The sequence below is a fragment of the Fistularia commersonii genome, chromosome 34 (assembly GCF_037954325.1).
Source record: "Fistularia commersonii isolate RoL2024-O1a breed Wild chromosome 34, RoL_Fcom_v1.0, whole genome shotgun sequence".
NCBI classification, from domain to species: Eukaryota; Metazoa; Chordata; class Actinopteri; order Syngnathiformes; family Fistulariidae; genus Fistularia; species Fistularia commersonii.
Window position 1 is genome coordinate 3,936,567 of NC_141317.1, and position 12,997 is coordinate 3,949,563.

Below are 12,997 nucleotides of genomic sequence, written 5' to 3' on the forward strand. Positions count from 1 at the left end.
GAAGTTTGCTTTGCTTAGCAGAAAGGAGATTAAAGATAAAACTTTATATGAAATATTTATCTCCCTTATACCCATCCCCTTTCAACGTATGACTATTGAGACACTGCGCCGATGAATAATTTCTCAGGAGAGAGCTGAGCCGGTGCGGAGGGAGGGAAGAGTGACTCTGAGTAGGAAAATGAGAGACAGGTAAGAGGGAGAAGAAATCGGGTGATGGATAGAGGAAGGCGAGAGTGAATGAGGCGGAAGATGTGATGCTTGCGGTAAGAAAAAGAGGATTTGGACGACTGGGGTACAAGAGCACGCATGAAACGCACGCTCGGGTGTGTCCTCGGAGGACCGGATCAAACGGAATAACTCACACGTCAAAGCGCAGGTTCTGCTTCTCCTCAAAGAAGTAGTCCAGGATGTACTTCCTCACAAAGTCTGGGTTTAGCGTGTTGTCTATCACCTCAGTTCTCCCAAACTATACCGGAGCCGGGAGAGAAGGGAGAAAAATATGAGTCTCAGAGATCACCGCATATAGTCTCCTTACAATCTAGACCCGTCGCCGCATCACCTCATCCCACCTCTTTTTATTTCCCCAAAGCGGCGAGAAGAGAAATTCGTCATTTTTGCATAAGCGCACAGTTGATGAACAGCCAGTGTTTACATTGTCACCTCCTCTCATTATGCCGGGCGGAATCATGAATTCACAGCAAAGCACTTTATTTGGTCTAATTTACACTAATTAAATGAAAACCGCATATACAGCCTCATCGCGCACTGACCAAATCCATCAGGCGACAAAAGGCGGAGGAAATATAGCGGGCCTTGTTGTCATTTCACAGCTGAACTCTCACAAAGGTGGAGGGAAAAAAAACAGCATTTGTAAGCCAAAAAGCTGATTTTTCCATTGTTAAAGGAGATGATGAGCCGATAAACAACTCAACAGACACGGCAAGCGGGTTCTAACCCTCCTGCCCCCCTGCGAACACACACACACACACACACACACACACACACACACACACATTAATTGCGTCCAAAATGAATAATTCAAAATCAGAGAACTGACGTTGAGATGCATAAATAAAAGATGCGCAGTAGAAAGTGTTACCATAAACTGACACAGTGAATTAATAATAACAGAGTTGGGCGCTTAATGAGGAGATGAAACAGCAGGATTACAGGCTCACACCTTTGTGATTACATCCAGCGGGGGTAAAACTCTGGAGGGCGGGTTGGGGATTCACACAGAGTGACGATACGGAAGAAATGGGAACCAAACTGGTTTCTCCGATTCATCCGGAGCGGAATCAGCCATCGAGCGTGAAAAAGTGCACCCAAACCATCGAAAGGTCAACTAATGAATATCGCGAGGTCTTCTCGGAAGCAGACGGGAGCCCGAATCGGCGGGTGGCGGCCGAAGTGGCGGCAGGCGACAAAAAAAAAGACGCTTCGGCGACGGACGAACAGGAGAGAAGGAATCTTCCGGCTCAACCGTAATCCCAGTCTCGGCGAGAATCAAGCAATTCGCTACGGTTAATTCCAACCGGCTGACAAACCAGAGGAGATGCAAATCTGTCTAGATTTGAAACTAAAATGTTAAAAAGAATATTAATCCCTGGGAAAGGTCAAGTTTGCTTGACCTTTGAGCGTTTCCGTCTTGTCAGTCGCTCGGCCGATTGAAAACTGCGGCGAGCGGAAAAGCCATCACGCACCGTGGGGTGATTTTAGAGGATGGGAGTTTCAGATGACTCCGAAGCAACACGGTAATAGAATAATGGAATACTGCTCTTTTTTTTTTTTTTTTTTTTTTTTGTACTTTGGGCCACAAGTGTTAACGAATCACGGGGGCACGGGAGCAAAAAGTGTTTTATACAAAACAACTGCTCCGTGTTGTTGCGGAGAAGTGTGAATGAGCGGCAGCCAGTGGGAGTGTTTGTTTTACAGAAGAGTAATTGGATTACTGGTGGTTAGCGAGGAAGTGAAAAGGGCGCCGACCGACCCGATCTACCCTCGGGGAAACACAAAAAAAAAAAAAACGGAAATACACATTAAAGAGGAAAAGACACACTTTGCTTTATCAATACGGCGCAGCTTGACTGGAGCTGTCGTCTGCCCCGGCAACATATGCTCATATCTCGTTCCAGGGGGAGACACGTTTAAGCTGCACCTTCAGTTTGGAAGCTCGAGGTGGGGCAGAAAAACCAGAGATGACAGGTGTAGGAGGCTCGTCCCGCCTGAACATTCCTCCTTCGCTTAATACTCATCTGCATTTGCATTTCAATCAGTAAAGAAGGCTTTAGAGAAGAAAAGCGGTGTTTGGTTTACAGAGGCCGGCCCTGGGAAAAAAAAACACGGTCGAAAATTAAATTCATCCATGCAGCTCAGCTGTTTGTTCGATACACCACAATGTTTGGCGATACAGCAGTGCCTGAAGCTAATCCTCAAGTCAACCAATTAGTTGACCTGAGGATTAGGTAACTAGATGTTCCTATAGAGACACATCAAGGTGGTAAAGGGAATGGTTAATACTGCTTCTACCACTACCACTGCTGCTAACTACCACTCAGTAATATCAACAATAATAATAACAATTATTATTAGTAGCAGTAGTATTAGTAGTAGTAGTAGTATGCATTATGCATCGTGCAATAGTAATGATAATAATAATTAATTGATAATTAACAATTGTTATTGTTATTGTTATTGTATTATTGCAGTTACCACAAATAAGAATAAGAATAAGAATAAGAATAAGAATAAGAATAAGAATAAGAATAAGAATAAGAATAAGAATAAGAATAAGAATAAGAATATTATTATTATTAATTAATGTCAGCAACTGCCAACCGGAGCAGGGTGTACCCCGCTTGCCATCCAATGACATCTGGGATAGGTTCCAGTATTCCCCACGACCCTGACTGCAGGATAAGCAGCAGGCAATTGATGGATGGATGGATGGATGGATAACTATCAATATTGTTATTATTCAAAGTAGTAGTGGTAGCAGTAGTAGTAGTATTAGTAGCAAGATACTTGTATATGAGGCAGTATGGATCAGGAAGTGAGAGTGTTAAGAGAAGTCGTCTCTCGAAACTTTCCTTGTTCGATTCCCAATCGATGATCGGTTAAATACAGAAGTGGGATGAAAATAATTATGGTAATAATAGTGATAAACACTATTACAAAGCAGTATCCAAACACTAAGAAAAAATGAGGAATACATAACAGGATAGATGTAAAATGTAAAAATCAAGAAAAAATATAGATTGAATCATACTTCATGAAATTCACGGCAAATATAAAAAAAGAAATGAAAGAAAACAGGTCAAAAATGATAGAGGAACCGAGGCACACGCAGAACAAACAGTAATTACTGTGTTCATTACACAGTACCTAGTTGTAAAGGAAGATTACACGGAACCACAGCAAACCCAAAGGGGATGCTCCGCGTCGTTCTCCTTTCACCTCGACTTCGGCCGCCACGCCGGTCAAATTACGGCCGAGTGCCAAACAGCCAGCGGGCGTTCCGGTGCAGAAGTAGATCTTAATTGATACGTGTAGCTGTCACCTTAAACAGCCAATCAGCAACAACGAAGTCGGCGCTGACTTGAAGAGATATTCTCAGGGTCAATCAATTCCGAATGATTGGCAGTCACAGCGTTTACCCCGAGCGTGGGGAGGGGAAGGTGAGAGGTGGATATGAGGCGAGCCGGTTGTCATGGAAGGGCGACAGGCTGATTGATTAGCGTCGAAAGAGAGGCAGCTCTGATTTCTTACCTCCCTCCATTGTTTGGACTCCACGCCCTGGGTGTACAGCACCACCACTGCAAGCGGGGGAGGGACAAAGAACAGAAGAGCGTCAATTCGATAATCAATTTCAATCAAGCATCTCGCATCTTGACAGTATTTGTATTTTTTTTTTTTCCCCTCAACGACAACATCAATTATGTATGTATTTCCATTGTGAGGCTTCATGACTCAGCATCACACTCTTAGATGGTTCGCATGTTATGAATTAAAGTCCGCGTCAGGATCGGGAATTAAAGTCGCGCAATCAAAACAAAATGACTTTGCAAATTGAGCTCTCATTTCTCTTTTATTTTACAACTTCAAATGAATCTGAGGCGAATGAAAGCGGCGTGACCCGTCACATATCCGAGGGTACATTTTCAAGGTAACACAAAACAGGATGAGTGTGATATTTTCCCGATGGCTATTTTACACAATGGGCTTGAACCTCCTACTCATTTTGTGAAATGTATTCTTTATTCTCTATCCTGCCGGGAGAATCGGAAAATGCCTTTATGGCGGTTCCCCCCGTGCGGCTCACCGAAAGATACCCATTTGTATTCAAAGGCTGCCGTTTAAACCCTGCACGCATTTGGGTACTTTTCTGTAGCTCTCAGTGAGGAAGGGTTGTCACATTACTGTGCAAATGATATGCACTTATTGAAGGAACACAGTGGAAAAAGCAGAGTAAACTGAATCAAAGTTTAGCTCAGCAAAAGCAAAAAGTAAGGAATCACATAAAGAGCCGAGGTGTCATTGAGTTCTAACCTCCTGAAAGGAAAATCTAAGCTGCAATTAGCGGGAAAAAAAAAATAATAATTGGAGAACTTACATGGGTCAGATTTGGAGAAAGTGTCACGGTCCAAGAGATCCCTGCAAGAGAACGGAGGAAGATTACAACGGCTGAGCCCATCGATTTTAAGGCTCGAGTGCGACACTTGAGAAGGTCATCAAACTGTGGAGTTTCTCTTTATCGCCGCGAGCGGCTTTACGTTTGACAGTCAGCCGAATTCTGGGAAAAAACGACGGCCGATTTTCCACCGCGCTTCGCGATGAGGAAGAGCGTGGAAAATATGAATAACCTGATCATTTTCGGAGTGCGTTCTCACACCCTCGAGTTCAGCGCCGCTGACGGGTTAGACATTTAACTCCCGGAATGTTAGGGGGACAAATCCTTTTTTTACTTATTCATTTCCTTGATCAATTTCATTTTCCTCCTTTTTCAGGGAATACAAGTCCAAACAAAGTTATTGCAGCGTTAGACATTTCAAAAAGAATTCTGTCATCTGTAGGGAAACAAAAAGGCCAAGGGCGAACTTTCAGCCCTGCATATTCCTGTTAGCTTGGACGCCACAGCCTGAGGGTATTGCACTTACTGTATCTGAGTAATAAGCCGCAGTTGATGAGAGGCCTCTCTGCTCAGTCTCTCGTCTCACTCTGACGAAACTAAGCAGTCGGTATCGTCACCGCAAACGCAGAGGCCGACTCAGATCAGAAAAAGATAGTTTGTCTCGTGATCTCTCTGTTTTCCCAAAGGTACGATGGATATCTGTGCAAATCGGACCTCTATTCTGACATGTGTTGCCGTTTAACGTTCTCTTTGCCAATCTCTTAATTTGACGACTGTTTAAGTATGTTTTTCAAAAATAAATCCAAAGATGACTACTACTGCTACTTACAGGACTGTCTCAGAAAATTAGAATGTTGTGATAAAGTTCTTTATATTCTGTAATGCAATTACAAAAACAAAAATGTCATACATTCTGCATTCAACTGAAATATTGCAAGCCTTTTATTATTCTAATATTGCTGATTATGGCTTAGATCTTAAGAAAACTCAAAAATTCTATCTCGAAACATTAGCATATTATGAAAAAGTAATTTTTGTTTTTTTAATGCATTAGAGAAGATAAAGAACTTTATCACAATATTCTAATTTTCTGAGACAGTCCTATAGACGATGCATCAAGACACTATTATGGTTCCAACTTGGAACAAAGTTTACCAACATGGGGATCCGGCAGAACAGTTGATCACAACATTCAATTTGCATAAAATGCTAAACTTGGATTGACTGCTGTTTTAGGGATTATCCTGAAGGATTATTAGACAGACCTTGCAGGAAGTCCTCCGCTCGGTAAATGTTCCTCTATTTGGCAGTCCAATCAAAAACACATAGCAAAGAGCCGCGGTGTAATTGCATGATGATTTCAAACCTCACTTAACGTCACAGAAAACATATTGTCCTTGAATTTCCATTTCCAAGTGAGCGCTATAATATCCATATTAACGCTCACGGAAAGGACGCTGAGGACAATGAAAACATGAGCACGGCATACAGCGAAAATACAGCGAAAATACAGCCCTAGCCAAGGTTGTGCAACTACGTACCATAACAGGAATAGTTCTTGAGACTTTGAACGAAGAGTTTTATTTGACCTCTTTTTTTTACGTTCCATTAAAAAGGAAGGACTGCGACGAGGTTTGCGATCCGCTAAACTGTGCATTCATGCGCCCCTCTGACGGTCCAATCTTTCTTCAGACTCGAATGCGTTTGTGTTCTTTCAGGTTTGGATGAATACATTTTCAATTTGCACTCATATTTACGCTACCATAGACACATGTTGCACTTTGCAGTTCACAAAAGGCTTGGTTGAGAGCAGTTCCCAGTTGGGGAAGGACAAAAAGAACGGTACAAAAGGCAATCGGGGAATAAAGCGAAATGAAAACAACGGTTATTTATATCTGCTACGTTTCTACACCCTGGCACCGGATGTGCTCGGCTCACGAAATGAAATCTTCACTGACTTTCCGAGTGTTTGTCTCAATCGTAGGGGGAGTTCCTGTCATGCTTCCCGGTTGTCTGATTTTGCCGCAACCCATGAGTGCACTTTTGGAAATCGGGCGCTCCACCAGCTCATTAGAGGACAGGACATATTCATTGATCAACAGAATTCATTTTGGTGCTCCGTTCCATTTTGCCATCGTGGTTTCGCTTCTGTAATAACAGCCGCCCTTCTTTTGACGCCAATTGAAGAATTCGAAAAACAAAATGAATCCGAATTTGGAATTGGAATTTGGAACGACCGATGATGACATTAATTGTCGGCGGCGTTCCCCGCCGAACAGAACGGCGCTGTTTTTGCCCGCGTGGGTTTGGCCTCGGGTACAAGGTAACAAGCTTTAACAGTGTGAATTATTTCACTACTTGCAGAAACACAGTAGAGCCGGTGCAGTCCATCAGTATGCAGCCACATGATTTAGTTCAGACTCAGATCTTATTCAGAATCCCCCAGAGCACCCCGGAGCCACTGCAGGCCGGAGTTTATAGTATGTGCACATATTGAATTTGATCCACTACTTACATAGAAGCATGTTGAGGGAGGTCATACATATTCAGAAGAGCTCTCATTCAGTCTGCCTCTATTACTACCACAATAACATACAAAAAACTTTGCTCCGGCATATAAATATAAATATAGCAGTACTCCTCCAGCACCCGGGCCGACGAAGCATCTTCAAATGCAATACAGGACTCCCTTCGCTGACACTGCGCATCACCCCGGAAGCCAGGCGCTCTGATTGGCTGACCGCCCGAGTCGCGATAAGAGCCGCAATCAGCATCAAGTCATTCATGCAATCTTCGTTTGATTGTATATTCAATTCGCGAAAGTTCTGTTTCCCGGGTGAGATGAACTCACACTTTGCTCAACGGCTTGAGAGACTCCTATTCTTACAGACCGTGCCCGTACCAAGTCATGAAAAGCAAATTACAAATTGTCTTTTCAACAAGACAATACCTCGGCGGCCACGTGTTTAGACGAGGTGGTTCTCTTCGTGGTTTTAATACGCGCGGTCGCCGGCTTTCCTGCATCGAGTGGCGACAATAAAAAAAAAAAAAGACCGCATGCGGTTTTAGAACAATGATCTTCCCTTCGGTGGACGGCGGGAATTCAATGAATATAGATGAGAGTTCAAGACCGAAACCAGACTGAAAAAGACATTATTCATATACATGTAATTCTGATTTCCTGGACACGTTGGGGATGATAGATGCAGCTTCATTGGCTATTAGCCTACAGCTGACCCGACTACAGTTGGCACGTTGTAAGTGTAATTATCATTGTAGATAAGAACGCCACCCGTGACTAACAGCCTCTTTATATATACCTGTTGCTGACCGGCATCCATTACCCTCCGACAGGTAAGGTACCGTCTCTATCTACTCGTCTCCTTGCTCGGTGGAAGAGAAAGGGGGTTGTCAGAGGCGAGGGGGGGAGGCACATTTCATGTTTGCTCGCACAAGATTTTTTTTTTTTTTTGTTTAAGGAAGAGATGATTAATGTAGAACAGAACACACGGATCTCTGATCCGCCTGTGTACATAGAGAGTCGAGAGTTCATTTAATGGTACCGCAAGATGGCTGTTGGCGGATCGCACTGAAATGAAAGCATTTTGAAAGGCAAGTCTTCTGTTTTTTTCTTCTGGCGGAGAAAAACTCACGCGGATGGAATTTATTAAAAGAAGGACAAAAGTAATTAAAGCCTTGCACTTCTCCCGTATCACCTTCTCCAATATCACGGTACTTTCGGGATCATTTTGACCATCTAATTTGAAAGTATGTGACTGATGACAAGAACCAGGTTTCCTCTTGATCTCACAACCTTCATTAAAACAACCTGATTGCAGTGGCTGGTGTAATCTCTTCTTGTCAGTGGAGCATTTAATATTTCATCATACATGAAGCAGCCATCTGAAGTGTATTATTGGTTGTTGAACAAACACAATTCAGGGAAATGGAACTGGAATTCACTTGAGAAAAAAGATAATATCAGTTAAATGGCTTTCCTTCGCTGCCTAATCAACCAAAGCAAAGTGATGTTTGTTTATTCATCAGTGAATAAAGCGCGTTGTTATTGTTGACGCAAGCTGTAATTGATAAGTGATGCGGCACCTGGAAAAGCGTCCGACGTGGAATATCAAATCAGCCAATCCATACAGCTTCAGAAAAAGTGCAATGAGTGCTGTAAATGTCTTTTTTCAACTAAGACTTGTGTTAACATATGAAATCTGGGCGTCTGCCCGACACCAAATTAAAATATTATGACTATGTATCAAATATCTGGAGACAATTGCACATGGGCGCTTTCCGTCAGACACCATCCATGTTGCTGATTATCATCCTAAGAAATGTGGAAATTAATTCCTGCACCCGGGGTTCCTTATTCTCAGCAATCTCTTAAATCGCCACTTCTTTCACAGAGTCGTCGAAAACCATAATTGGAACCTTGGAGAAATCGCTATTAATTCAGTGGAAAGGGGCTTTAAATAGTCTCGAATCTGTCTAGCTAATTCCTTATGCCTCCCCCTCCAATAAAAGGACAAATAAAAGCATGAAAATCAAGTCTCTGACTGGGTTGGAAGAAAGGAAGCCTCTATATTACCACCGCGACTATTTGGTCGATGGCTAGGGGGAGGAAAGCGAAGGACGGTTCGCATTTTCGAGCTTACGCTGCCAACTACTCTGCCACTTTGCTTTATCTCTTGCCCTATGGCCCACTTTTGTTGACAGACATTGTATATCCACTGACACAGAAAGGGGTCAGTGGATCTACTTTTTGTCTCACATACCCTTAAGCAGCTTCTCTGAGTTCAAAGTGTCAGGGAGCCAAATGGAGGCGAGGCGGGGAGAGATGTATGCCTCTGCACAGCTCAGCAAAGCCTTCTCTGTCAGCCTCGGGGGAACTTCGTAGCTCACCTCAAAATCATGCGCGGTGAATTATGAAGCAAGGGTCAGATGGTACTACTTCGGAATCTGATTAAATATAAGTAATGAAACAATATCTGATATCTCTACCTGCGCCGTGGCTCTGTTGATTTTGCACAGATCTCGAAACCTTTCTTTAATTACACTCAATGCACAATCTGGTCCCTTTATTAGCGACGGGCCCATCTGCTGACCTTCACTGCGATGGCACCAGGTGTCTTCTCCTCCTCCATCTGTTTAATTATTCAGATTCCGACGATCTCTCCAAGTCGACAGTACCGGCAGCGGAGCGCTCCCCGGGTGGCTGTCTCTCACGGGCGGCGACAGAATTTCAGACCTAAACTGCTCTTCTGGTAGTATAATAAATGAGAATGCAAATAAGCTGTGACTCCCCATTTCGGATTGGCTTTTGGTGTGTAACTAATGTCTGAAGCGGGAGTAATGTCGCTGCTAATTGCCTACTGTGACAGCTCTGTGTTTATGCCGAGGAATGGAGTTTTCACCAGAAGATGCACTTCCCTGATACTACACTGCTGCTGTGACCCTGGCAGAACAATTTGCACTTAGACTTCTGTGAATCATCATTTTTTTCTGCAGCATCAAAATACCGTATTTGCAAATAGACTTGCAGGCAGTTTGAAGAAAAGGATTCCCTTAACTCACATCTGGCTTTCAATACTTAGCTATCATTCATTAATGGTTCCAAGAAGCAGGGATTTATTGAACTAAAACAATGGGAAAAAAAATGATGAAAATGACAAACTATCTTTATAATGAAGATATAAAGGAAATACTGATTTAAACTAGCAAGGAGATAGATAGATAGATAGATAGATAGATAGATAGATAGATAGATAGATAGATAGATAGATAGAGGGGAAATGGATTGTTGGCAACAAATAATTATGACTGGCAAACAATAACTTATATAACAGTCAGATACATAGTGAGAAATTGATTGATGAATACAATATTTACATGAATTATCTAGCTGTCTAGGTGTAATTGCTGATTTGATTAATTTTTCCAACTTGACTATTGGCTCGCTTTTTGTCTGCCTTATTTTCTGGCATCGCTTTCTTGTCCCACTGATATCACATTAGGAGCAGATTTGTCTTCCAGAATGATCACCAAAATAATGAAATTACGTGTGAACCAAGTCGGAATTTAGATGCCTTTATACTTCAAGTTATTTCTTACTATTTCAGCAAGGGGTTGAGGCATGTCACATTTGTTACGCAGATAAACCAGCGGTGTCATATCCGAACCATTTCACAGGTCTTGAGAAGCTGGAAAGCGAGTGCTTCGGCCCCCTCGGGATCTCCCGCAGGCTCTGATTGAAGCAGTCGCTCACCAGAATTGGCCTCCTTTTTTCAGGTGAAATCCCAAAACGAGACCGACCACGTGTCGTCATCCATGTTCTGAATCGCCGTCGGTCTGCCTCTGGAAGAGACTCCGGCTTTTAAAGCCGTCTTCTAAACTATATCATAGTAATTTGACAGCGGCCTGGAGCAACATATAGCCCTCAAGTGGTCCTTGTTTGGAAATAACTCAAATACGAGGGTCACCCCTTTATCTCGAAGCCTTGCTGCACAGCGGTCTTGTCAACTGGGGTACAAAAATAAATAAAATAAAATGAAAAAAAAAACAGCTTTCACCGGATCAAGTATTGGTGCCATTTGTTTAATCTGACAAAAAAACTGCTGTTGCACTCAACGTCTGCAATCTCAAGCAACTTTCACAAGATCAAATATTTCATCTCGGTGCCTCCCTTTTTTACTCATTCCAGTTGCTAATGCTAATTCCTTTGACATTTACACTCGCGCTTCTTCCTTCAAGGTCACGACTAACAAAGATACTCTGGAAGAGATCAGAACACGTTTGCGTCCTTGGAGACGTCTCACATCAAATACTCCATCGACTTGAAAAGCTCAGGTTTATCAAGCTTTTATAACCACTTGTGGGTTACCTCCATTTCAAAGCGGTCCATCTGCCATCGCTGTGATCATTTTTAACTCGAAACAATGCCGGGGAAAGTCAACAAAAAGAATGAAGACTGGAAAATCAGCTTGAATCTGACAAAATGAATCAAATTCAGCAAGCAAAACACACCAACGAGTCCTTAAAACAAATCATACACATCGCTCTCAATCGCCCTAAAAACTCCACCAAGGAATCGAGACATCGTAAATTACAAGCCGCGAAAGAACAACGGTCAATTAAAAGTTTATACAAAGTCAACTTTGTAATCCTCAAGTACCACCAGAATAAACAATAGGCATTATACCATCTCGAGCTCGTCTTACCATCTAATTAAAACTATATTGGAACAGAGCTGAAAGGCACAGACAGACCACACTATAAATAATGATAGATGCCAAACAGTGCACACGTTTCATGTCCTGAACGCTCCCTCAAGTTATTCTGCTGCTCCGGGCTGGTTCTTCCAGTGTCCTTAGAACTCCTCGCTTCATGAATTATGCTCTTCCTTCTGTTCCAAAGCTCCCCCCCTTCCCCTCCAAATCTGCTAACTATAGCTTTGGTGGGTTAGGCTGTCATGGCCATTTGATCACTCAGAATTTAGGAAGAATAAAAGTTGGAAGAACCCGTGCGATACTTTTTTTTTTTTTCTAGCTACGAGAGTCTGATGCTATTCGGATGTTGTGCAAACACCGAATATCCCCATGCCTAAATGCAAACGTCATTTTTTCCTCACATTGCAAAAATGATTTTACCGCCTTTACTCTGCAAAAGCATCAGATTACATTGTGCTTAAGCCATTGCTGTCTCTCATAAATCAATACGCCACTGTCAGGTAGTAGAAGATCTTTTCGTGCATGAGCTTCACCGCAGGTACCAGTGGTGCATCCTGTCTCAATGTTCCCAAAAGTTTCAACCAGCTGAACCCTTCATATCGTGCAGTGACAGCTAGGATGGATGGACGGATGTTGGTAATTCATCTGTTATAATAATCCTCAGTCGGATGTATTGAAGCCGAACAAATGAAATCAATTTAGATTCAACAAAGAAAGCCAATCTTTGAGAAATTGAATCTCTTTTTTTTTTTAATGCAGCTCCCTCAAGGTGTTGCTTCTCTGAATATGCGATCAGGCTGAGGGAGGTCTTTATTCCACAGATAACGGGCAGTAATCAAGAGGACGGCGGCGGCTTAACAAGGCGGCACTCAGTCGCACTTTGCATCACATTATGGATGCGTTACAGCATCTTATTGTCCTGAAACAAAAGCATCGCTGTCCCCTCCATTGATCTACGCATCAACATCCGCCACCCAACGCGAGGGAGGATTCCAGTCACAGCGCCATCGGAGGGGTCACGCCGAACAAGTCATTGCCCACAAGAAGGACCAATTCTGCCGCGACCGTTGAGAGGCCCGGGGGCCGAGCTCGGTATGGGCTGTTTGAGTCCACGTATACATGTTGCCTCAGAGGA

At 43.0% G+C, this 12,997-nt stretch overlaps 1 protein-coding gene across 4 annotated transcripts in view; it reads right to left on the reverse strand.

Annotated features, from left to right (window-relative positions):
• The window catches only part of cpne5a (copine Va), a 64,937-nt gene that overhangs the window by 44,588 nt on the left and 7,352 nt on the right, over positions 1-12,997 (reverse strand). For all 4 annotated transcript variants that reach the window (XM_086142064.1, XM_086142062.1, XM_086142063.1 and 1 more), the window contains exons 2-4: positions 4,613-4,653; positions 3,769-3,815; positions 363-466 (exon numbers count right to left, since the gene is read on the reverse strand). In XM_086142064.1, coding sequence (XP_085998190.1) covers positions 363-466; positions 3,769-3,815; positions 4,613-4,653 — 192 coding nt within the window. The remainder of the gene's footprint in view (positions 1-362; positions 467-3,768; positions 3,816-4,612; positions 4,654-12,997) is intronic.